This window comes from Sinohyriopsis cumingii, chromosome 4, assembly GCF_028554795.1.
Source record: "Sinohyriopsis cumingii isolate HCF-2022 chromosome 4, ASM2855479v2, whole genome shotgun sequence".
Classification (NCBI taxonomy): domain Eukaryota; kingdom Metazoa; phylum Mollusca; class Bivalvia; order Unionida; family Unionidae; genus Sinohyriopsis; species Sinohyriopsis cumingii.
In genome coordinates this window covers 30931234-30958693 of record NC_142964.1, presented here as the reverse complement: position 1 = coordinate 30958693, position 27460 = coordinate 30931234, and the positions used below count along the sequence as shown (strand labels likewise).

General features: G+C 35.8%; 1 protein-coding gene across 5 annotated transcripts in view; it reads left to right on the top strand.

Annotated features, from left to right (window-relative positions):
* LOC149800879 (uncharacterized) overlaps positions 1-27460 on the top strand; it is a 242737-nt gene that overhangs the window by 42658 nt on the left and 172619 nt on the right. For all 5 annotated transcript variants that reach the window (XM_089954901.1, XM_089954904.1, XM_089954902.1 and 2 more), the window contains 2 exons: positions 7548-7680; positions 26002-26062. In XM_089954901.1, the coding sequence (XP_089811027.1) occupies positions 7548-7680; positions 26002-26062 (194 nt within the window). The remainder of the gene's footprint in view (positions 1-7547; positions 7681-26001; positions 26063-27460) is intronic.

Sequence of the window (27460 nt, the reverse complement as noted above, 5' to 3'; positions counted from 1 at the left end):
GTAGGCCACTAATAAATAGTATCAATAGTAATGGACCTAAATTGAACCTTGTGGTACTCCATATCTAATTGTTCCAGGTTCCGACAACATTATTTATATAAACATGATGTGTTCTCTCACTTAAGTTTGAAGTAAACCATCTAATTGTACTTTCATCACATTGGTTGATTTTCATTTTCTTCAAAAGGATTTCATGTACACCAACCCATAAACTTTCCTGAAATCTACAAATAGTGATCCTATTATTCAACTTTGATCAAGTGGTTGAAGCCATTTATCAGTTAGAGAGATCAAGTCAGTCTCACATAAATGTTTCTGTCTAAAGCCTGATTGAATAGGTGTAACAGCAACTGTTTCGTTAAATATGACATGAACGAGTCATGGACATGTTTTTCAATCAATTTTGACAAGTTTTGGTTGTATTGAAATTGGCTGGTAGTTATCAGCATCATTCTTAGAACCAGATTTGTTTATAGGCATTACTTTTGCAGTTTTCCATATTTTGGGGACAGATGAGGTTGCAATATTTAAATTGATTATGAATGTTATGCTATCTGAAATAGCTGAGGCAGAAGTTTTAATGAGCGGTGGACAAATCTGATCAAGTCCTGTAGCTTTCTTGATATCAAGTTTACTGAGACATTTTTTAGCAGGTTTTTTTATACCTGTGGGATAGAGAAACATACCTCCTTAGGGGTTTTTTCAGTTCATTATAGTTGTTTTCTATCACTGGTTCTTTTAACTTAGTGGTAACGTTAGTGAAAAAAACCCACTCAAAACATTTGCAATGTCAGTGTCATCAGTGACTTTTGTGTCATTTGCCAGAAGTGAGTGAATTGTATTTGACTGATCTTTGTTTGTTACCCCAATGAGTTCACTGAAGACTTTCCAAATGGAGTTTGTGTTGCTCTTTGTGTTTTCAAGCATTTTTTTTAGCCTTTTCAATCATACTTGTTATGTTATTTCCCCATACTTGATATTGTGCATGGTTTCCCATAGCCTTCAACTGGTCTCGTGTCTTCATAGTATCTAGGATTTCAGTAGTAAATCAGTTAGGCTGGATTTCATACTTTACTCAATGTACTTTTAGTGTTGCATACTTAGAGACTACATCCATAAATCAGTCCACACCCTTAGAGCTTCACATTTGTCATCAAAATTTTGGATAATATTCCATGGAACTTTATATAATTCATCTTGAAATTGTTATTTACTTCAAGATCTGTAAGTGATAGTTTTGTGTGTATTTTTCCTATTTCTGTTGCATTTAACCTTTATTGTCAAAAAAGTAGGATAGTGGTCACTAAGACCAACATTTGGTACATTAACATAAGCCACATTGTTTGGTAGGTTGGTATAAATGTGATCAATAAGAGTGCTTGATATTTCTGTTACACTTGTGGGCTCATTTACCAACTGGACTAGGCCTAATGATTCAATAAATTCCATCCACTTACTCCTTATTTGAGTATTACGTAGGTCCTTATTTACACTGCTGAGTATATATGTTTCTTTCTCCTGTGCAAGAACATTTTCAATTTGTTTCAAAAAGTTCATTCCAAATTGCTTTGGAGGAGGGTGGCCTATAAATGAAACCAACTAGAAATGATTCTGCATTATTTTGAGAAATTTCCACCCAAATACTCTCAATTTCATGTGACTCCAAGTCAGGTCGCCTTTCTGCATTTACATCTTGTAATGTATACAAGACACCCCCCTCCCGCTGTCTCTCTCCCTGCGTAATGGTTTGTTGTAGCCTTGACAGTGAAATAGATTATCATTGTGGTTAGCATTTAATTTGGTTTCAGTGAGTCCTAAAACAAGCGTATTATTTTCCTTGGAAGACAACATTAACTTAATCTGTTCTATTTGTTCCACTATACCTTGTACATTTAAGTGACCCATGTTAAAACCTTTTGTATTTAGTTTCATATCAATTATATGTATTTCATCATGCAATGGGGCACTCTATGAGATTGTCTCCATAATACTTTTACCATTTTGGTATTATATAAGGTGGCCATATAAATGAGGTGGCCTCTGTATTTTCTATGGTATCTGTGCATGGTCTTCCTTTATCAAATCATATTGGGGTGGGGTGTTGAGTAGCAACAAAAAGTAAAGCAGTTTAAACATACATTGTTTGGTAAAATAACTAATCCTTTAATACAAGTATGCATTTTCTAAGTTGTGCAAAACACTACTGACAGATATTAGAGTCTTTGCCAAGTTACTTAGTACCAAACATTTTTAAATATCTATTAATACTTGTTTTGCAAGATATAAATAAACAATTACCCTCATTCTTGTCTGCCTTGTCTGAACTATGTGTAGAGCTTGGTCAGCTCAGTTTTTAGGCTGCACAGCATGTCTTCCTCGTCTCCCCCATCTGGTTTTTCAGCTTCTTGCTCCATGCCTCATCCTTCCTCTCCCTCTTCCTCTTAAAAGTTGCTCTAGAATTGAGCTTGAAAGTGAGCTGATTTAAGTCTATCTAATGAATTTTAATATGTAAAAGTATTTCATAATTTGACAACTAATATATTCATGATTACTTATCAAACTTATAGGAATATAGTACTAACTTTGGATCAGAAATTAATACATGAGAGGTTGTGAATTGATGGAAGTTTTTTGGGGCTCGATCAGGTCAAGTGTTGGGTGGGATGGGGATCCAAAATTTAAAAAGGGCCCCTACTTTCCTCGAATGGGCACCAAAGCAAAGTCCATGTGTCTATTTACTCAGTGTGCACAATACCCAATAAACATGTGCAAGAATAAAGCTCTCGTCAAACTTCAGCTGACAAGTGACTGTACGTTTGTGTGTGTGTACTTTTTTATGATCTGGCCCAGAGTTTTGAACCTGGATTCCATATTCTAGTCGCAGATTTAAAAAAAAAAGCTTATTTAAAACCTTGTGTATGTAAAGTATTAACTTGGAGAAGCACACAAATTCTTTTCCGCTTTGTTTGAAACATCAGAATGATGGGTGTTAGGGGTCCACTGGTGACAATCTGGTTAGAATTTATAAATTGATTAATGAAATTACTGAATTATGAGCATTTTTAAATATCCCTGATGCTTTTCATTTATAAAATTGAGTGGTGGGGAAGTGAGGGAGTACGAATTCTACTGGGCAAGAAATAGAGTACCTGTGGGTTTTTGCAATACTGTACAGAGCACGTCGATTTAAATTATTCTCGTACCACAAAAACTTTGAAATATAACTATAAAAGAAGTTCTACATACATTTCATTGTTTCCTCTCAAAATTAAAATTAGAAAGGAAAAGGATAAGAAGAAAAGAACGAGATTAGAAGAAGATCGTACTCACCGTTGTTGACATTTTGGGCGGTCTCGTAGCGTGGTTGTGTTTTACGTCATCATCTTCAGTGTTTACAATGTGGTCTATAATTATGCAAATTTCGGTCACCGGAATTATGTGTGTTATTCATTCGGGATCTGCCGATCACTGCCGAGCGGGATTTAAACATGGAGACGATAGATTCGTTACTCTACGTACGAAGATTTCAGAGAGCTCGTATTTCATAACGAGAACCCTTACGTACTTGATATTACCCCAGAATTGCCTTTTAAATAGTATTTAATCAGTTGATATTAATAAATGTCCCAACATTTTTGCAAGAAAATTCACCCTCAGCTGCACTATTGTGCCTTTAATACTCGATAATATTTTAAATTGTTAAAGTGGACATTGTCTAATGCTACTTTTAACACTAACACATCATTTCACCATATAAAAATAACAATTCTGACAAGCACAATAAAATGTCCAATCACCGCTGTGTAATTCAGCAGATACAATATAAAAACTCAACATATGAAACGGAACTTTCAGCACAATCAATATGATTCAACATGTTAAATTGAAACTTGACTTACGACATTAAAATTTCAACAACCGCCGTGTAATTCAGAAGATACAATCTAAAAACTCGACATTGGACAGAATTTTCAACCATCGCTGTGTAATTCAACAGATGAAATCTAAATACTCAACATATGAAATGGAACTTTCAACATAAACTCGTGGAACCAATACATAAATTATGAATTCTCGACGTATGACATTGAAATTTCAACCACCGGCGTGTAATTCAAACGACACAATCTGAAACCTCAACATAGAAAATATAACTTTCAACCACTACTTTTAATTCAACAGATACATTCTAAAATCTCGACCTAGAAAATGGAACTTTAAGGACAAGCATTTCTGATACAAGTGAAATTGGAATTCTGGACATATGAAAGTAAAATTTCAACGGCAGCATTCTGATAGGACCAGCTTTTAGTCTGCTACGGCGCTTCATACGATGCCCTATTTTCTTGTAACTTATGATGCCTAGGACTTCATTTTAACAGTACAAATCTGCGGTCACAAGTTACCATACATGTGGCAACTGTTTTTCCCACATTTTATATCCCACCTTATTTCCTTAGTTTTATCTCGTAAGGCATGTAACGCTATTTACTGAATAAAATATTTGTTATTAATTATTTCTTTGGGGGCACATATGCTGTGTGGTATATTTTGTTTTATTCCTTCTTTTATTATAATCATGGTAATTAAACTTTACATATACGGTAGAGGAATGTCGGGTGTTAACTGGCCGAGTTTCTTTGGCGGAAATGGAGATGTGATTTTGTTTGCCGAGAAAATTACACACCATTCCGAGTGATCATTTATGGGATTGAAGCTAACTGGTGACAATTTAATTTCTTTGAATTTTTTTAACTGCAGTACTGTTGTAGTGGTTAAAAAAAAAATCTGAAATTTACGTGAATAATGTTTAATCTTAACATTCGTTTTACTGAAGAAACAAACTGTCATGCGATATTAATTATTTCGTCACTTCAATATTCACAAGTGATAACATAGAATATAATATCTGTGGATAGCATACATTATATCTATTTATGTATGGTTTGTTTTTTCTGAGAAATGAAAATTGACACATAATGTAATAATCGGGAGTTCTCTGTGAAAAAATCGGGAGATATCACGAGATCGGGAGGTAGGTGTGGAAATACCCCTCAAATCGTGAGATTTTTCTCCTGGCTTGAGAGTTTACGGGTATGAACTGTCCGGGCTTGTGGAATTTCAGTCAGGGCTAGTGACTTTATTTTAAGTTACCAGCCCGGGGCCTGTGCCTAAAAAATAAATTTCTTTGACCACTGACCAATACAGTACATAAACTATTTATACCAGACATGTATATACTTTCAGATTTGTCAATAACTGTAGCCGGCATGTAAAATACACTGTAATTGAATCCTAAGAAGGAAGCTTCTTGATGTTTAAATGAATTAATTATGATTTCTGCTTTGCAGATTTATTTGTGTGTGTGTGTGTGTGTGTGAAAACCTGATGCATAAGTTACGACTGATGTAAACCGTTCTCAATATCGTTTACACCTCCCCGGTAAAGTTATTGTTTCACAAAGTCGGTCGCCGTTCTAGTCTCTTCGCCCAGAATTCAGTATTATCTCTCAGTGTTTCACGTATATTTTCAAAATGTTAGTCCTTAGGTGTGTGTGTGTGTGTGTGTGTGTGTGTGTTGGGGGTAGGTAATGAATATGCCATTTACATATAATACAATTGGACCTCATCTTTCGTAAATGAATTTATTGCGTTGTGGTAAATTTGTAATTTTTACATTGGGCACCATCATTTAATCCGTATCACATTTTTGCACGGCACACAATGCATAAGTATTTATTTTAAATTTCGTTGCTTTTTTAAAATTCCAAAATATGAAATATGAGCACCTTCTTACTGTTGTACTTTTCTGCTGTCAAGTCTTACACAGATTGTTAACACAATTCAACATATATAGTTATGAGCAAATCTCGGAACCAGATTCAACTTTTGAATGTGCAACCCAAATCTGGTCTCCTCCTGTCTGTCTCGCTCGCCATGTTTCTGTTTGTATTAGAGGACATACAGACAGGCAAATTAAAAATATGCCTAACATCATAGACATACTTGGAGAAATTTCTAACACGCTAACATTGGACTACCACCCCACCTCTGACATCATTTACGTTAGGTGATTAATTTTTTTTTCTTTTCGTTTTACATTAGTTTGAATGGTTGATTCCACAGAAGCTGTTTTTAGCATCATATTCAATAAAAAGTCAAAAATAAGCTGTTATATCACTGACTCTACCTCGTCAACAGTTGCTAATTATCCGTCACGTTTGTAAAAAGTGTTTGGAATATTGTGATTCCCTCTCTCTGTGCGTCCAGTCGTCCGTACGTCTTTCGGTCTGCATTCTCTTGAAACGATTGGTGGAAATGAAACCAATCTTGATAAATTAGTTTTTCATATTGTTACTATCGGCAAGAGGGGTATGATTTGTGGGTCCCTGAACTAGCGTTCCTGGAAGGAGATCGAAGATCAATGATACAAAAACTTGCAATCACACTGGCATTTTTACAATATTTCTGAACAAATCTTATTCGTGTATTTGTAAGAGGACCAGAACAACTAACAATCTAACGGAATTGGTTTTACGACCCCTGAGTCACGGTCAAGAAGTGAAGTCCGAAGTGAGTGTTGTGGTTTGCAAATAAAAAGCGTGGGTAAGTGCCTAAGTGAGCCATATTTTAGCTGTATACGAGCAAAGAGAGCATGTAGCGAACAAAACAATAAAACCACACCACAATTAAAAGTCCTGTAATAACTGGCTTTGTTTGCGTATAATAAAATGTTGAAAGTCGTGTTGAAACTTAGGTTTCATGCCTTACACAACTTCTTTAAGATAATAACATTATCAGTTTGTGGTTCTTTTCCTACTTTTCTTAAAAAAGATATTGAATGTGAAAGTGAACTAGGAAAAGTAATAGGTCATAATGATGATGAGGTCACCTAAACAAAAGTTGTTGATTCTTTTGCTTTAATTCATGTTAGGGGTTGGCAATCTTATGTTTCAATATATGGTTGCTACTGACGCAAATTCGACGCTTCGCCGGTGAATCGGAAATAAGTATGTCACAGGTCCAAAATCGAAAAGGAAACCCCCATATGCAGTGAGATACATTTTATAAATGACTATAATATGATTATGAAAATTTTAACTGTTAATATCATTTCATTAAAGAAGTAACTCTTACGTGTCAAAACCGCAATTTTTATTTTTTTTTATAAGAAATTGTTTTGTTACAAGATTCTTTGATGCAAAATCTGTGATGATACACAACCGTGTTTTGAGGAAAAAGTTGTTTTAAAGTCAGAAAATTTAAGACTGATTTATGCCAAATATTTCAATGAATTCTAAACACGGCGTCCATATGTTCGGCCTTGTCCATTATACTTTTGGACAATTAGAAATCGTGTTACAATGAACAAAAAAGAACAAAAATAATAATAATATTTTCAGTTTGTCATGCTGTTATTACATCACACTTTGAATTTCATTTACCGAATTGTTAAAAAAAAATTTCCAGTATTTATTATTAATTGGTTAGTTTGAAAATTTTTATAGTAAGGAAAACCCACAGCATTTCTGAACTTCCTCGTTTCAGTATGGATAATGTCGTAAAAAGAGCAAGAGCTTTTATCGACAGAGTGGACAATATGCCGGGTGAAATAAATAATTTCTCTGGCCTGTTCAACAACAGTAAGCATTTCGTAGACTGGTGCCGCAGCAGACTGGGGGTAAGTAAGCACTTAACTATTCTATATCATGATCTAAGGCATAGACTGGGAAATATCAAATGAAACTATAGCAAGATACTGCCTAATAAGCCGAATTTCATGTTGTTCAAAATCACGTTTTAAACGTTATCATCTTATATTTTTGGCTTGCTTTTCAAACGTCACGTTAACGAAAACAACAGCAATTTTTTTATGTTGCTTATTTAATTTTAGCTTCTGGCCTAGAACCTCTTATGCGGTGTGTCGTGTCTTCGCCAAAAATCCAGTTTAGAAATATTAAGAACAACCCGGATGACTTTGTTGAAACTTGAAGTGTTGTTGTTTGTTTCATTTTCTTTCTATGACTCGCGTAGCAACCATTTAGGTTTTATAGCAACCGAAAATGACACCTTTTTATTCATGTCTCAAACAGCTAATTTTATTCTGAGTATACATTGGTTCAAATATTTTATTACATATATTGAAAAAGGAAAATAATTATGCACAAGTGTTCCCATAACATATACAGAACATGTACTATTTCGCGCATGAAGTGAAAACGTATGATGGAAATTTAAGTACTACGTGAATGATTATAAGAACTGAAATGAGCGAAAGCATGGGTAAATCAGACATACAAGAGCACATTCATGCAGATATGAAATATATAAAAATGTATGAACAGCACTTGCGTTATTGAACCGTTCAGTGATATTCCTTAACGAATACATTTAATCATGCAATCGAATGGTAGTTTAATAGATTCAGATTAGTGTGCATATTTATATTGCTAAATCAGATGCTGCTGCTTGCACATTGTAGAAATGATTTCAAAATGTTTAAAGAAATTGTATATTTGGTGGACTAATTAGGCAGTCGTTTGTGCAACCGTGCAGAGGAAGATTTTTGTTGTCTTTTTAAAACTCAATGGGCCATTTCTTATCAAACAATATTAAAATTTGCATGATATGTACTAGCAATAGTTTGTCTCTGGTATTCTTCTTAACAACCTACTGTATTCCATTATAACCGAGCGGAAATGTATGTTTAATATATTTTGAGAACTAACTCCATTTCGATCATTTTTGTAAAACATTTATCTTTATGACATCTTCTATCAAAAGTGCGGTTTTATTGCACCCCCATCTCCACTCCCCATCTTGCACCCATCAAGCACTTGACTTGGTATATTCCTTATGATAATTGTTACAAAAGCATTTTATGTCCACTTTTGTGCCTATTTGGTTTCTCGGGTTTTCAAGATTAATAAGTTACCTTTGTCATTCATCAAATACTTCTGGACCACATTATAAAAGCCATGAAAGGAATATTTCACAGGACATATTCTACCAAGTTTAAGTTTTCGTCGTAAAGAAAGATGAGGACTACTAATAATGCTTGGGTGTAGATGCATCGAAAGTCAGATTGTAGATATATGAGCTGTTCTGAAATACATATAAAAATTAGTAAAACAATTCGATTAGTGTGTGCTTAGAAAGTAGTTTTCTTAACTAAACGGGGGCTTGATTTCTGAATCGTTTGTCTTTTCACAGTAGTATTATATGTATCGATGGACGGATGTTTCTAACACTCAATATACAAACTAATTTCAATGGGTGGGTCATTTCTTTAGACTTTATTTAAAAATATCGGATGACAGAGTCTTTTCTGAAACAATTGAAGATAGGTTTTCTGAAAGACACAATCATATTCATTTTTGTACAGCTGTAAGGATTGTTATGTGCTCTGTATGGCTCTCTTCCTTACTACTGTGAAAATGTTATATGCGTTTCCAGATACATCCGGAACACACTGATTAACTTGCGAATAATCTCAGAACAGGAATAATGCATGTTTGATCAAGCTTTTAGGAAGGAAAGTCTAATAAAAATATTGCATATTATTGTGCAAGAAAACATGAAGTCTTCTGACATTGATTAAATCACCTACTTTATCTGACTCATCTGAAACAACGTCTGAAGCGAGTTAATCAAGTGAATCCTCTGATAATATGAGCGAAAATTAAAGCAGTAATGAGGAGAAAATGAACTAAACAAATGTTTGGTATTTATTTAAGGACTGACTGTTTATTGTTTTAAATTTTCAACGCAGTATGAACAGAAGAAACAGTGTGCAAACTTTTGTGTCATCCGCAAAATTCAACAGCTTAAATAGTTAAATAAACTAATAGTTTGATAACATTCTTTTATTTAATCATATTTTGAATTTCATTCATTAAGGCGCAATAATACAGAATCGTGAAGCTCATTTATATATTTACAGCGAATCAGAGAAAAGCTCATCGGCTGACGTCAATACACAATTCTGATCAACTGGAAGATGTTAGTTGATAACATGTGTTTTATGCGTCTAATTTGTTTCATAACAAACAACAATCCTTAAATGAAAGTGTAAACACAAACTCTGTAAACAGATTATGCTGTTTTTCAAAAAAATATTATTTAGCTTAGTTGGCTGGATCGTTGTCCTAAAATAATGCGAAGGTTGGTGGCTCGACCCTTCCCCCGACCACATTCTTTTGTTTTCTCTTTTCTTCTTCTTTTATTTGTTTTAATTCTACATAACAAATGTCAAATTCCCATATTTTAACGGTATACATATATTATAGCATACATTAACATACAGACACTGATGAATTTCGTACTGTACCGTCATGACTTCACATCAAGATATGTAAGCAGACTGTGTTTAATTGTTCATTTAAAGTGTATTTTACTTGTAGCATTAGCAAAGACATGTCATTTATTTGAAGAAATGGACCACTATTTGGTTCATAATTAAAATCTTTCGTAAGAAGTCTCAGTTTGAGTGATCCTATATTCTAAATAGAGTCCTCATTCGTTGAGTATATGCACAGAAAAGTAGCGCAGGTGTGCGTGGCTATATATAGCTATGAACACCCCTACAACAAATTAAAAAGGCCTGGCCAATCAGATTACTTTAAATTGTAATGACGAAAGAAAAATTTATTTGTATAATAATGGCATCTACATTCATGAATCAACATTATTTTGTTATACAAAATAATATACAACGATGCTGAGGAGGTATAGCGCGTGCATCAGAGGAAATTAGCATAAACAACCCAACATTATTTAGAAAACTAATTATAAATTTGACATTATTGGGTACATACGTCAGTCTGACAAACTTCATGCTGGCGTTATACTCAGTAACGATGGGTCATTTGAGGTTATTTGCACAGACTGATTTTTTCAAAAATGTGTTGTGTTATGCCGCAAGGAAATTTCGTTTCTGAAGACCATGATTTAGACACAATCACATATTTAAAAAGGGCTGATTCACAATATTATTCCGTGTTATTATTGGCGGGCTCTGTTGTTTTTATTTTATATGAAATACCACTGGAGGCTTATAACGAGATACAGCATAAAACAACTGTGGTTAAGCCCTATTAGATACGACTTGCATATATATAAAGTTAAATGGCATTGGAATGCAATAAATGCAAAGTGTGTGCCTTGCAAAACGTGAATTATACGGCAGAACATGCAGTTTTGAATATTTTCAAACGTAATTGCTGGCATTGCGTACTGGCCGCATTGCTCGATCATGTCTTAAATGCAGCATTGGAGTCAAATCACATGGGAACAGGTCAAAACGTACCTAAACCGAAACGTACCCATGTCAAAACATACCCGTATCAAAACGTACCCAAATTAAAACATGACCCAAACTGGCTTTAAAAAAGACATAATAGTGTATAGTGTTTCATATGCCTGATAAGCAATGGAAATCGGCAGACGCTATGGAACTATCTCATCTTATGGTACAGCTCCAACACACGTTAAGAAATACGTCTTTATACGTTTCTGAGTTAAGAAGTATTGTTTGAATTCATTTATGTTGTGCTTTCCCGTGGAGAAATTCTACCAACTGATTTTATCCATGCTTGATAAACTGCTTCATGTGTTTTAACCTGTACTCAAATGCGCATAGTTCATACAATTATTAGCGTCAGTCTTGAAAATTAATTCCGTTTCTATTTTGCAATAGAAACAGATATGTGCACATCTGATGATTAAAAACTTCTTTTGACTTTTTATAACTAAAAAATTAAAAACATAAAAATAATCTTCACTGCGTCTTTATTTGTGTTGAGTTCCATTGTTCCATTTTTTGTTTTATTTCTCTGCGTTCCATTTTTCCATTGTGCATTTTAATCATACCAGCTTGAATCATCGGTAATACCTTATTTATTTTTGTCAAATACTATTGATTTTAAGGAGTAATATAAAATATTTAGCTGCATTAAAATCTATGTATTCGTAAAAACTTTTAGATTCCTCAGACCAGCTGAACTTGAAAAATTAAACACCTGTAATCCACCCAAATCCAATGTACCGTTCAGCAGAGATGTTAATCATCATCAAAAAGCTCAATGGCCGACAATTTCCTTGCGTTATGCGCTCTTGCATCTGTTTGCACGGAAACCCTATAAAATGTTATTATTACATTAATTAAATGTATCGTTTACGGACAAGTGAACTGGAAGTATGTGCTGACTCACATGAAAAAAAATCATCCAAATCCAGTTTAATTTATGATGCTTCAGTTCTTGGTATTTTCGGCATTTTTGATAAATGAGCAGTTAATTATCACAGTAACAGAGCATTATTAATGATTCAAGCTGGTATGACTTAATTACGTAATGAAAAAATGGAACGCAATGGAAATAAAATAAAATACGAAATGGAAAAATGGAACGCAAAGCCTATAAAGATGCCATGGAAATTATTTTTGTGTTTTCAATTCTTTAATTATAAAAAGTAATATTGTGCGATGGTGCTAGATCGTAAGATAAAATAGTTCCATTATGTCTGCCGATTTATAATGCTCATCAGACCGGTCACTGTCATATGAAACACAATTCACTAAAATTATGTCATTATTTAAAGCGCAAAGATGATCAAGAATGCCACAAGAGCAACTGCGGTGACTATTTGATACACAGGAATGACGTCAGTGAAACTGGAGAGAGGACAACAGAGCAAAAAGATAAAGAAGCAGTTGAAAAGATGACAGCATCCGGGTACCTGTCAATAAGGGAAACAACGAAAGAAAACTTTAATGAACACGGTCGCCAGTGGCTTTTGAAAATCCTATCCGTGTTGGTCTCCATATATTCCCTGCCTGGGAAAATTAAATGATAAAAAACCATCACGGAATATACAAAGGTATGCAGGAAATTTACTGGGTTTAAACAAGCCGCTGCTAAGATGTTTCAATTTTCGGAAGATGTAATTATTATGAATAAAGCTGGACACATTAGTCAACCATACGAAGCGATGAAAGATTTTCACAACTCTTATACCAGGCAAGAGAAGGTTCTTAGTCAAGCACTGAAAAACAGGCAGTACAGACGAACCTGAGGAAACACAAAAATATAGAGGAACACCTGGATTAAATTCTTGCAGAACAAAGACGACACCAAGGTATATATTAGCCAAAATACCGTAAATATAAGTTAGAACAAATGCTAAAAGAGCAGCCAACATTCCCACCCGAATCTACACATGCACAACCTCACATCGAAGAAGACCAACATGAATATGAGAAGCAACAACAGCAACAGAAGCAAAAATATCTAATTCGTTCGACACGGGTACTTCAAGAATATGCACCCAAAAGCGATGAGTTAAGTGTGCCTCCACCAGCAAAACGCACACGAAAGAACAAACCCAAACAAAACCTTGGACGAATTTGAGTAACCAAAATGCAATCCTGATTATCTCACACAGGAAGAAGTAACTTTCTGGTGTTTTCATCAAATCGTGGATCAACTTGAGGTATGTTAGAGCTTCCTACAGGTGCTTATGATATTACCTCATTAAATGATGAGGTCCAATTTCGTTGTTGACCGGTTAAAACTATAGAATTTATATACGTGACTATGACCCCACACTTAAACCTGTCAGCATAGTTGAAACTCGGCGATATTTCATTAACATTGGACAGTAGTTATTGAAAACAGTTCTTGGTTGGCTTAGAAATATTCTCGAAAATAATCAAATATTGCTTGCAGGACCTGGACGGACTTGACATCTAATTGCACCTGACATTGTTAGAATTACCTCTACGACGCAGATCAATTCACCCGTGACGACATCAGTGGATGTTATGAAAGCAGGACTGAAACGACTGGCGTCGCAGTTCAGGGTTACATACATTTTGGGAGACTTAGGAGTAACTAAAGTTTCATTGCGGCTAAATGATCATCAGGAATCCTCTGAAGAAATGTTGCTTGACTATAAATATGCCAATAATATTGTACGTGCATGTCACCGATTGTAGTCGAATATGGACCGACACTAAAATATCGGCACTGGTCTGCAGATTTTTAAACACAGCAGTTGCTTTGTTATGTATTTATAGGCACATTCTGATGTGATTCTTTGTGACAATATATTGTAGTAGGAGGTTGCGGGTGGTCGAATGAGGCTAATGAATGCGCCTGTGGGAAATTCATAATTGCACTTGTTACTTTGTTAAATAAAAATCTCCTGTCACTAAGAGAAGGTCGACCTTGGTGCAAATTAGCTGTGGAAAATAAAAACTGCGATTAAAAACAATTGTGGGCTCACAATGAAACTTTCTACAACAAAATTGATCGAAATCGTCCCTATGTGGATGGCCCAAACACAATGTGACCGGCTTAATGCGGTCAAAGACAAGAATAGTTCAGTGGTGCTAAAATTATCTAAATCAGAGGTTACACAAATGCAAAAATCTAGTATAATATTTCCATTCCTTGCAGCAATCCCTGTGTTGTTAGCAGCAGGGACTCCAGCGGTTGCAAAAGCGACCGAGTTAGGGTTTGTCGGAACTGCTTTCGGGATAGTGCTGAAAAAGGCGGTGGCAGGTGGGGCCTCTCGTAGACGCACACGAACATAAAAAGGAAACGGCCTTCGATTACCAGCAACAAGTCGCCGAATACAATCGGGATGAGCTCCTCGATTACCCGGTACAACAAGCAGGTCACGCGGTTTATCTTTTCATTGACAAATCTTGATTTACTCGCGATGACAAGATCAGTCAAATATTTTTGTGATGTCTTTATACGAAATGAGCTTGTATCGATGATGCTACGCACACGGGGAACCTGTATTGTCAACCTGGATTTGACAACATGACCTGACACTCACTGAGTTGCAAATGTGGTGACACATCTATATTGTTTTTGTATTTCGGCTAATATGGACTTGCTTCAGCAGCTGAAGTTGTCAATTATTTAACGAAGGGAACTAATTCCTTTGGCGGACTACAACCATTAATTTATTCGACTTTGACGCTGCAAACTCACCTATATGGCCCTATTTGGGATCAACGTGTTGAAGAGATGCATGGAATGGCGGAAAGTGAATTTGCTCTCCACCAACAGTACAAACAGTTATTGATTTCACATTAAAGTACGTTTAATTGTACACAATATCTATTAACATGTAAGGACATTACACAGCCAGCCGTGGTGCTGATGCAGATATAAGCAGGTTTGCCAACAAAGCGGATTTAAATGAGTTTGCTAACAGGAATGCCGATAATGATGATGTTGGTGAGATTATGATGTTTTCAAGATCGAACTGGTAAATTACATATGTTTCATGTTGATATTCAAGATATAATCGTCACGTTCAACCGAGCTATCGCAAAGAACCTGGCTAAAATCACTGAAAACGGTGGAATCTGTCATGTCGGTTGTTTATAGCAAAGAGTTTATTGATGATACTAACGCTACAACAAAACGATACGTGGATGAACAAAAATGTTAACGTGTACCCATCACCAAGGGTAGTAAGTTCATTTACAAGATAATTAAAACTGCAAACAAGTAAAGAAGATGAAATAATTGAATTTAAAATAACAAATGGCTTTATTGTGTTTGATAAAATATATGGGTTTGATCAACCTAAATGTCAAAACATAATAGTGTACAAGTCTGGAAAGTATTTATATATTTTTTCCGGTTTTTATAATGGATGAAATCAGTTAACAACATTGATGAACTATCAGCCTGAACCAATAGTGATACGTAAGGAGCCTGGCACCGGTCTTCCAAAATTGTTTGTATAATATCAATATCATTGATAGCTAATGATCAAATTCAGTTTGAAGTATCTCACGTCTGTCCGGCTTTCTACTTAACCTTTTTTAACGTTTGTGGTTAAGATTAAATTTATCATTATATACATAATGGATTCTGACCTCGGTGATAAAGTTGCGTAATTTATCGATGGAGTGTTTTATATGACCATAATGTTATTCTCCAAGAACGTAGAGTTGTTGAAACCTTAAATATTCTTCAGGCAGAGATTCTTTTTTAATAAATGTATGACAGTTATGGCAGCAATTTGTCAGACGTGTGTCAGGATATAATCGTTTTTCGTGCAATTGTACTACGCAATTGTGTTATTAATAGAAGAACTAAGATGGACCCGCAATGTTAACGACGTGAAAAAAATAATCGAAGCGGAGAAACAGCATTCAGATATAACACCAAGAGAAGCACGTTGATCTTGAAATACAAAAGAGCGTGTTTGGCTGCCGATGCTATTTGTGGGCTTTCCGCTGAAACAACTGTTGGTCTTGGTACGACAGGTCTCATGCCAACAATAACCATCGTAGGTGCACTAATCGGAATTATCCTTGGGACTATATCGATAGTAGCCAGCATCTCTGTTGGCGCTAGCAAATTGATTTCGATACAATTACATTCACGAGTACATGTCGATTTAGAACTGCTTCCACTGGTATAAACTAGTCTCAGCACGATTAGGAAATTGTAGTCGGTGGCAATCGAGAATAAGATAATTAGCGCGGCAGAGCTCGAGATAGTGTTGGTGGAAATAGAATATCACCGGAAATTCCGAGCACAAATAAGAAACCGTAGGTTGCGGACTTACAGACAATAAAAGTCGACTAAAGGAATCTTCACTATGGTGGATTAATAATCCACGCGTTACATATAGTATGTGGCTTGCTTTCTGAAATGGGCAAAAGTCATGAGGATAGAGGCTGTGACTTATATCATCAAAATAATTCTAAAACAGATACAATCATACTACTCGTAGGAACAAATTATGTATTGATGTGGGTACAATTCTGAAATCTCGCAAACTCAACGCGATCAATCCGCAAAGACGTAACAAATGCAAAGATAAAGAGACAGAATTCGTAGAAAGCAAATGATTCAGCTAAAACTCAGTATATGAAGTTGTTGTTTTTTAAAATTCAAAGGATTGGTGAGATTGACATAATTTGAAATCATTCATGATATGTTTGAAAGAGTTAAAGAAACATTGCTAATTCCTAAAAGAGTACCAGTTGTCTGTGTATTTCCAATTGCAATACTTATAGCGTCTAAAGACAATTTTGCAAAGCATAACAGATTCCACGGATGCTTTTATATAGTTTCAAATGCTAAAACCAGTATTCGTGACATCTTTACTACAATCCTAAAAGTACAAAAATATCAATCAATTATGGATGAAATTACACAATACACGCAGAAAAAAATGAACAGCTGATGGAGTATTCTAAATACACTTTGCACAAGAAGGCAGAAGCTATTTCGATACTGAAATGGTTATGCAAGTCAGGTGGATTACCCGTTGTGCGAAAGCATTGTTGATTGCAAGCATATGAAAATATAACAATTGATACGAATACATTTTGACACTGATGGACGTCTTCACAAAATACACTTGGCCTGAGAACGTAAAAACAAAAAAGTAAGACAAGGTACACGACACTTTATAAACAAAGTATAAGAGAGAAAACTTAAAAGTCACAATATCACAGTGTCTATGTATAAGGAATTTGGATGATGGTTTTGTACTGACTACTCTCAAGAACCATAAAATGGAAGGCAGCACTGATTCGATTCAGTCTCAGGCGGACATCCACTCCTTTCAACAAATACTTGTCTTACGGTCACATCTCCAAATGCAAACGATCCATCCGTTCTAAACTTATGCTTCGATGGTCTTTGAATCCCTGGTTGTAGGATCTGTTGCTTTTTTTATTCCGTCAGTTCTGTCGGGTCGAAATTACCTGGAGTATCAGGTTTTTATACCACGTAAGCATCCAGATGGGTGTTTATTGCTTCTTTTCCACATCAGGAGATTGTCTAGGCACGCTCAGTAATGGTAAGTATCGATTACGCTTCTGACCAGTTTGTTATTCAGGCACAAATCCATTTCGTGGAAGAAGAAATGCATAAAATTGTTAACGAAAGCTACTCTGTCATCGTCTTCCAGTTCGCTGTCGTCCGGATTGACCACTTTGACTTTCAAGTACAAGTAACTGCTATTCAGATTGATGTAATCTTCAGTCTGACCTTTAATTTCAAATTCAATTGGGGGCTGCGGACGTCAAAAACGAGACGGGATGAAATTCTACCATTGGGATACTTGCATCGTCATCATGGTGGGTGGCATGGCAAACATATACAGTTCTGACTTGCAACATTCGCAAGAATCATGGTGCATCATTTTTTTCTGTTTAATTATCAAAGACGTCTAATTCTCTGGATGTTCTAATTTTCTTATTCTTTCTTGCAACGTGTTTGTGAACTCTGGAGGTTTTCATCGTCTCTTTTTTGCCTTGTTCTTGCTTTGTTGTGAATCAAGAGGGAATGTCTTGGTCTACAGCGTGCATCTCATTTATAGGAGTGACTCAGCGAACTAAATATCTTTCCATTATAAAGCAACACATATATGCCTGTTCTCAATAAGGCTTCTTTGAAAGTTTTGTTTGTCGAGGATATTTTGGAGAAATTATTTTCCTTGTGCCAACGTTGTTTCTTTCAAAGCGTGCAATCCTCATGTCACCATCGGTTTTAAGACGGGGTCACCGAACGAAACGCATATGTTTGCATATTTCTCTCCTAAACCTTGTTCTCGTTGTCGAGCGACTCTCCGGTAAACATTAACAGAATCTTTCTCAAAAATGTAGTTTCACCGTGACTTTTCCTTTCGAGAATGGAAAGACACATCCATTGAGCCTTTAAATTCGTGATCTCCTTTGATGTAATCCAAATTTGCTATGAAAAAAGAGAAATAATAATCAAAGGTATTATTAGAACTTTAAGGAAGATTGAAATCAATGGTTCGACATATAATAAATGTTTTGCACTGCATGCACAATGACATCGTTTGTAAGTGGTGCAAGGAAGAGATCCAATGAAAAGTAATAAATCTGGTACAAAGTAATGATGTCGCGTTGGGATAATTGCAAGCCAGTGTCAACGTTTTGTCGGTCAATATACGACCACAAATTATAATATGCACATCCAATATGACTGACTTCTGGAGGGTCAAGAATTATTTCTTCAGGAGGATTCCTGGTGATCGTTTAAGAGCAAAGAAACCTCGATCACTTCTAAGTTGTCTAATATCATTCAACTAGAAGTTTGTTCGTTGTCTCGACTTGTATTTCTAAAATCCAACAACACATATTTCTTTGCAGAAAGACAAAGTTGGATAAATGTTTGCCATGTAAACATATCATGATTAGTACATTGTTGGTGTGCATCTCATAAGCTGGAAGGGTTTTGTTTCAAAGTCGTTGGTGACCTTTGATGGATTTTACTCACACACATTCTGGCTCGCAAGTACAACAATTACTGTAGATTTCGTAGGTGTAACACATAATTGGTTTTGGTCCTGTGGTTTGAAACAAGCATGGTTCATTCAGTAAATTTACGTCCGGATTCATGTACGATTGCGCACTGAAAAGGTGACAACCACTCACCATGTACCTGTAATTCTTGTGGTGCCTAGAGACAACCATTCTATGCGTGGTAAGTTCTTCAGGATATTCTAGATCAACTTAACAAAGATTATTGGCATGATGATACATGGCGTAACTGTTAGTGGCATCGAATTAATATCTGTTTACGTCTGGTTGTTTGCGTGCACATATCGATGACTTACCATTGATATTCTTCAAGGACGTAAGCGCTTGATAAAGGTATGCATTTCGATATCAGTCAACAATTCCAACTCAATTTTTATATGTGATAGTAGTGCATCCAATGCGATTCCCAGTAACGTAAAATAGTGAGCGGGAGCGAGAATATCCACTAGCATAAAAGTGTTACTAAATGCCTCAAACACAACAGCGGGCAATAACACACCGGTGCGCAAGTACAGATCATGAAAGTCATCTATGTTTTTACAATCAATTACGGACCAGACTTTGCGTGCACGTATTCATTGGCGGAAAACCCATCACGCAATAGCAACAAATACAATGTTTCGATCGGTGGCAGCTAAGTTTCAGTAAGCGTGTCCCAATCACTAATGTATTGCTAATGATACATACATTTCCGAGTTAACAAGTCGGTGTTAGTGGTACAATACCGACTAGTAATATTGAAGTTTTCTGCCGCTAAATTGCTAACTAACGTGTTAAGTATACTGCTTCTTAATATACTAAGTCTGACATGTAAAATTGACTTGATTCACGCAGTTACTAGGCATTTGAGATTTACTGTGTTGTACCGAAACTTGTCTTAACGAATTCTCATCGAACACTACAATCTCAGTATTAAATTATTCTGATTCATTCTGTAAAAACAAAACAAGAAACTCGGATTTGGGATAACTATATAATTCAAAAAATAAACATTTATGCAATTTCACGATTTGATCTCGATTTAACGGGAATAGAATGTATTATGGTGTGTGTGTGTGTGTGTTTGTGTGTGTGTGTGTGTGTGTTATTTGGATCTTTAATGTAGCTCTAACAATTGTTCGGTCATATCGCTACGATGTCTGCAGTTTATAGTGATGTCTAGCACTGGGGCATCATTCTGCAGACATGTAGCATGATGTCCCACCCGGTCACATTATCCTGATTCCAGGTCAGCCAGTCCTAACACTAACCTCTTAATGCTGAGCGCCAAGCGAGACAGCTGTTAGTACCATTTTTGTAAGTCTCTGGTATGACTCGGTCGGGGATCGAACACACGACCTCCCGCATCCGGAATGCATATTTGTAAAAATAACTTTAAATAGGAAGAAATTACTGATTGGAGGGCTATACAGAGCACCAAAAAATGAATCATGCGTTTCGGATCGAATTGAATTAAGCATTGAGAGATCACAGAACACGAAACCAGACTACCTAGTGATTATGGGAGATTTTAATGACATGGGTCTTGTTCATAATAATAAAAAAATTACTTTCGCTTTAAAGCTTTAATAACCTACGGCAAATTATACAAGAAATATCAAATTTGACAGAGTACTCTGAGAATTTGATTGCTGTCGTATTATTGTCAAACCCGGAATTTTTATCTAATGCTGGTGTCCTTGAACCACTTCATTCTAGCGGAGCCAGGTACCTTTGCCATCTTAAAATAAATTTACTACCCCAAAATTTGAGCGATATAAGGGAGTGATAAGGTTATGTAATAAAAGAGAGTATGCTTTGTTAAATTGAAAATGAAGTCAAAACTATTTTCTTTGACAAAGGAAAGCCTTTGATCGTGTTTGGCTTTCCGGATTGCTTATTAAGCTTAAGGTGATGGGCGTTTGAGGTAGTTTACTGTTTTCGTTAGAACATTACTTGTCATTACGAAAACAAACAGTAGTCCTGGATTCTCGACACACGGATTTCCAATCCATAAATGCAGGAGTCCCTGAAGGATCAATCTCTGTAAAATTATTATTTTTAGCAAATATAAATGATGTCGTAAATGATATACAGGCATCACTAAAACTATTCGCTGATGATAGTACACTTTATATAACAGTTCCGTTGGAAATCCAGTGAGGCTGGTCAAATTCTAAATTAGGACATTAAAAAATTACAGTGTTGATCCCGCATTTGGATAGTGACCTTTAACTCAGACAAAAGAGAGTCGATGTTCATGACACGAAAGCAAAATTTGATTAATCATCCTAATTGCAGATGTCCAGTATAGATAATCAAGAGGTATTCCAACATAAGGACTAAGGTATTGGCTTGTGATGCCGCATGTCAAGCTCATGTCATGCATTTATCTTAAAAAGCTTGGGAGAAAATTATTATTTAGAAGAATTTACAATATAGATTGGATCCCTTGTCCTTGGAATGAATGTATACATCTTTTATACTTCCCATGTTTGTCAATGGTGATTGTAAATGTGACCAAGACAGACGATGCCAGAGGAGCAAGACCCACGGGAAGTCTTTCAAACGCCACCGGCTCCAATCCCTAAGAAGGTTGCAGAGTTCGTGTTGACCCCTTCTCCCACCCTCCAACTAGAAAAACTTGAAGTTTGGGTTAAAAAGGTGATGTAGACCCCTTCTCCAACAGAAGTGAAAAAGACAGAAGGGAAACCAGAAGCGAGAAATGAAAGCAAGAAAAAGCTATCCGTTTCCGCAGCCACCTTAGGCTCCTACACATGTGGCTCGTCGGATACGCCAACCAGTTTCCAAACCCCACTAACGCAAGAGTAGCATCAGCGAACAGTGAGTGACTTATTGAAGAGAGTCCTGATGAAGAATATTTTAGCCAGCATTTAAACAGTCCTTCCATTCCTGGAGGAGGAGTTCAAAAATTGTATTTGACTGCCAAAACGCAACTGAAATGTGTACGTTTACCCCATGTGCAATGATGGCTGCAAGAACAAGCCAAGTGCATCTTATACAAGCCCATTCAACAAAATGTTTCCGGAAATCGAACCAAATGGAGGGCATCGATCATCAATGGCAAGCCGATTTAGTTGATGCCTCTCATTTGGCGGCTATAAGTATTTGTTTTGTGTCATCAACGTCTTTTCCAAATTTGCCTGATTTTGCCTTTGCCTTCAAAAACGAGCTCCAAGTTAGTGCGAGCCTTACAACTGGTGTTGAAACAAAGTGTGCGTCACCCTCTCTAATGACAAACAGACAAAGGCACAACATTTCTGAACCAAGCTTTTCAAAAAGATTTAAAGAAAAGAGCGATCCATTTCTTCACCACCGAGAAGAAACAAAAGCCAGCATCATGGAACGTTTTCAACCCACGTTAAAAGAACGCATGTGGAAATATTTTATGCATGAACTCACCCTCAAGTTCATCGTCGTCTTACCGCGCCTGGTCAAAGCTTACAACCAATCGTACCATCGGAGCATCTTATGAGCTCCCGAATAATTAACCCCGGACAACAAAGTGGCCGAGTTTGAGCAACTGTTTGGTTCATCCCCTTCTGTCCCCAAGAAACGTGGACCATTGACAAAAGGAGACTGGATGGTTATTGGAAAAGCAAGGTTACCTTCGACGAAGGTTATTTACCGAACTGAACCACTGAATTGGTTCGTGTCACTGAACGAGTAAGTGGCCGTCATCCTCCCTTCTATACATCGGAAGACATGAAGACGTCTTAAAAGGAACTTTCTACTTGCTTAAGTTACAACTAGAGACCAAATAAGAAGACGACGTGTACGACATCGAAAGCATTATCGATCGAAGAACCCGTAAAGTAGGCAAACGCTGAGTCAAAGAAGTGAAAGTGCGTTGGAAAGGGTATCCTCTTAATTTGATTCTTGGATCGACGCTTCGCAAGTCATCGACTATAAAAAGAAGTGACCATTCAGCACAACAGTAGCAGCGCCCACCTCTTCTCAGAGTTCCTCTCTTCAAGAACTATAAAAGCAACCCATATGGTTGTGGTGCGGATAACATGTGCCTAAAATGCAAATCGTCTTTTTCTGCCAAGTCTTTGTGGTGCATTTTGTCATCGGTGCTACCATCTCCAACGTGAGTTTGCAACATGGAGACAAACAAGTGTGGACCATTTTACTCAGGAGTTGCATCTGATAGTTTCTACTGAATCCTTCCTTGAAATAATCTAGTCACAACGGGAGCTTTGCGGTCAACGCCAGTCACACACAAAACATCTTCAGTAACACTCCTCTTTTGAAAGCTGCTTTAAACTCTAGTGACTTCTCAGAAAGCAAATCTCTTGAATTATGAACAACCAGTTTTATTTAACTTTACCGACTGACTGTTCCATCGATGTGTTTCCCAACAGTACTTTGTACTGTTTCACGGCCAAATTATCTCACACCATCCAAATGGACCACGAATGGCATTGTGAAGTAGTTTTGGAAGAAATCGTTTATCCCCCGCAAAACCTAAACATCACCGAAAATTGAAACACTTTCGTGGTCGACATCCTAAAGAAACAAGTGCAAGAACAGTTGGACAAAAACGATGCAATGATGTACGACTTCAAAAGACCGACATTATCCAATCCTCAGCTGACTATCTACACCATCAGAATTCCTGTGGGGTTTTATTTTAGTGCTCAACATGTGATGGAAACGATTGCCAAAGATTGCAAACTTGTCAAGATCGAGTACCATAAAATTTCTCACCGTCTGGACATGCATTTTTAGGATGACAAATCTTCAGCTATAACTTTGTCCTGAATTGTATATTGTTTTGGCTAGTGTCGCCACTAAGGGTAGCAAGACAGTCATCAAAAGCAACAATGAGTTTTTCAAGTATTTTAAATACCCTGTGCAACTGAGCGAAGGACTGAATTTGATGTTTGTCTACTACGATGTGGTGGAGCATACTGTGATGGGAAACAAAGATGAACCGCTACTGCGAGTGATTCCTTTCAAAGTGGATTCTGCCATTGCCGCGTATAATGAAAGTGGAAACAATTATCACGTTCACCGTGAATTTGTACAGCTCTATCATTTGCCTGTCAGTAAGTCGTATTTCGACAGGGTCAACAATAGTATAAAAAGGACATCTAGGACAAAACAATCCATTATCGAACGTTCTAAAACATTTGTCGTTTTGAATTTGCTTATTGAAATGTGCTAGTTCCTATTTTAGGGACGTATTAAAGAAGCTTTCAACTTTCGTTTCGCCAGCTTTGGAATCAATAAATAATGCAATTTTCATCATCGATTCACTTAACAAGCAAAATTTCAATTTATGTTCCACTTTGAGTTTTTGTTTTGTGATCTGATCAGATTTGATCTGGTTGAGTGGACTGGTTACTCAAGCGAATTTTGTTTTCGAAGTAGTATGGAAGTGCGCCAAACAGAGTAAATAACACATTTTCTCCTTGTCTTACGCCAAGTGTTCCAAATAAGACCCGCTCTTCAGATTGTTGTTATCAATTTCTTTAAAAAAGACACGCAAATTGACTTTAATATATATATATATATATATATATATATATATATATATATATATATATATATATATATATATATATAAAGATATATATATATATATATATATATATATATATATATATATATATATATATATATATATATATATATATATATATATATATATATAGTATTCTACAAACGATCCATCTGTTGATGTTTTATTAATAATATTGTGTGTTTTAGGAAAGACACATTCATTGAAAAGACCGTATTACTGCATTAAATAATCTCTCAAGAATCCGACCCCCGCGCGGTTAAGAGACTCATTTTCTAAGCGCCTTTTCACTCGATTATTTAAAAACAAATTTCAGTTGTTTCGGAAACGGCTCTATGCATCTACTTCAGAAATGTACAGTTTGTTTATTTTTAATATTTTTTTTGTTTTTTCTTTTTTGGTGATTTTTAGCGTGCATTTTAGCCTATTATTTTACTTTAGTATGTCATAACTACCATTTGTAACAATGCAAATGTGACACTATTGACAAAATCCGGAGGTTTGTTTCAAATGGCTCTAATTAAATTACTTTCCTTATTTTTCAACACAATGTTTGGTTTCGATGCTAGCAGGCTTATACCATCATGATATTTATCTCTGTATTTTGATCTAAAAATCAGCAGGTATGACAAGTGTACAATCTTATTAAATAACTCTCTTCTTTTCATATCGTTTATTCAAAGACATTGAGTTCATTTCCACGCTGAAATCATGAAATGTGACTTTTTATTTATTGCATGGAATCAAGGATTACATGATACAATTTAATCTTATAAATCTACTTCTTTATTGACCATTTGCTGAATTTGTAAGCAAATCATTGTTCATGTCATGCATAATAAAACTAAGAGCATGATTATTTATTCGCAAAGTTTCAGCAAGAAGGCTCAGAGTCTTTCCCAATAGCTATAAAGATAGAAGAGCAGGCTAACATATACTGACTAATTGATTGATGAATTAATTGATTGATCACATGGGAATATTCGTAATATGAATCACTTGATCTCTTCCTAGCACCACTTACATATTATGTCATTGTGCATGCAGTGCAAAACATTTATTATATGTTGAACCATTGATTTAAATCTTCTTTAAGGTCCTAACCATTGATTATTATTTCTCTTTTTTCATAGAAAAGTGACATTACACTAGACGACATCATGAATGTGCAGGATCCACGGAGATTCGTTTATGGTAGGCCAATAAATATGCGTCGGTGTGTATCTATCATTTACCAGAGGAAAGAAAATGTAACCTTATTGATGCGTCACAATCGGAGACAAATACCGATGGGAGCTAATATTTCATTAAAAAAGTTCAACACATATAACATATACAACTTTCTAGTCTCTTTTGATGAATTGGACTTACTCGATAAAAAAACTTGCATAATTGTCATAACTTATTTAGAGAAAAAAGACATATTCGCTTATCAGCTGGGATATGTTAGTGTTTTAGCTCCAAGTAAATTTGCTTGTACAAAATTAGATAATTTTGTGTTTTGGCCAAATTTGTAATTGGTCAAGCCAAATGTTTTAATTTTGAAATATCACTTGTTGAAGAGACGATATCGTACTCCTCATCATATCGTTGTTGTTCTTTTTTTACTTTTATTTTCTTAAATCTAATGTAACAATGTAAAATATACGATTCCATAGAACGTTATTAGTTAAACCTATATAATTATTTGTATGCCTAATAATATTATTTTATAGATTTATATAATGTATATAGTTGGATGGCGGTTTTTGGATCATTTGGTTTAAGCCTTTTATAGGGCGTTTTATAGACCACGGCCTCTATACCATATTACTTTTGCTCGGTAAAATGCCACATTTATATATGCAACCCACGTATAATCATCAGTCAAAACGTGGCACTGACCCATTTGCGACCAACCAAGATAATCGAGTCATGGGTTATGGAAGTCAGCAACCTATATCAACCATACATCCTCCATAATAACACTACTATGTTAACGTTTTTAAAAATGTTTTATTCAACTTTTATTGTTTGTATATCCACTACCCAACGGTTCCTTATTTGTACTCGGACATGTCATTGATTTTTCCGTTTCCGTCAACAGAGTCTTAAACGTGCCCATGCTAATTGTCTTATCGCCAAAAGCCACCGAATACAATTTATTAATAGCATTGAAATTAATTTATGATGCTGCACGTAGCTCTGAATAAACACATATTCCTTAACATAATCCTATCGAAATTAGTTTGCTATCATCGCCAGAGATAGCGGTTACTATCGATATAGCCCCCACAATAACTCAGATCTATGCCGCTTCTCCTGAGACAACAAGACCAACTGTTGTTGCCTTGGCAAGCCAATAGAAAGCATCTACAGCAACACACACACACACATTTGTATTTCACGATCAACGTGGTTCTCGTGTTGATTTTATCTTGCAGTTGTTGTTCGTATTCAACTTGTTTTCACTTCTGTAACATTGAAGGTTCATCATAGTTCTTCTATTAATACTGTGATCGAGCAGTATAATCGTACGACTAGGCAGACCATGTCCGGACTCAATTTGTCTATGTACAATAGATACAAGCATTTCTAACTAATTACACATTT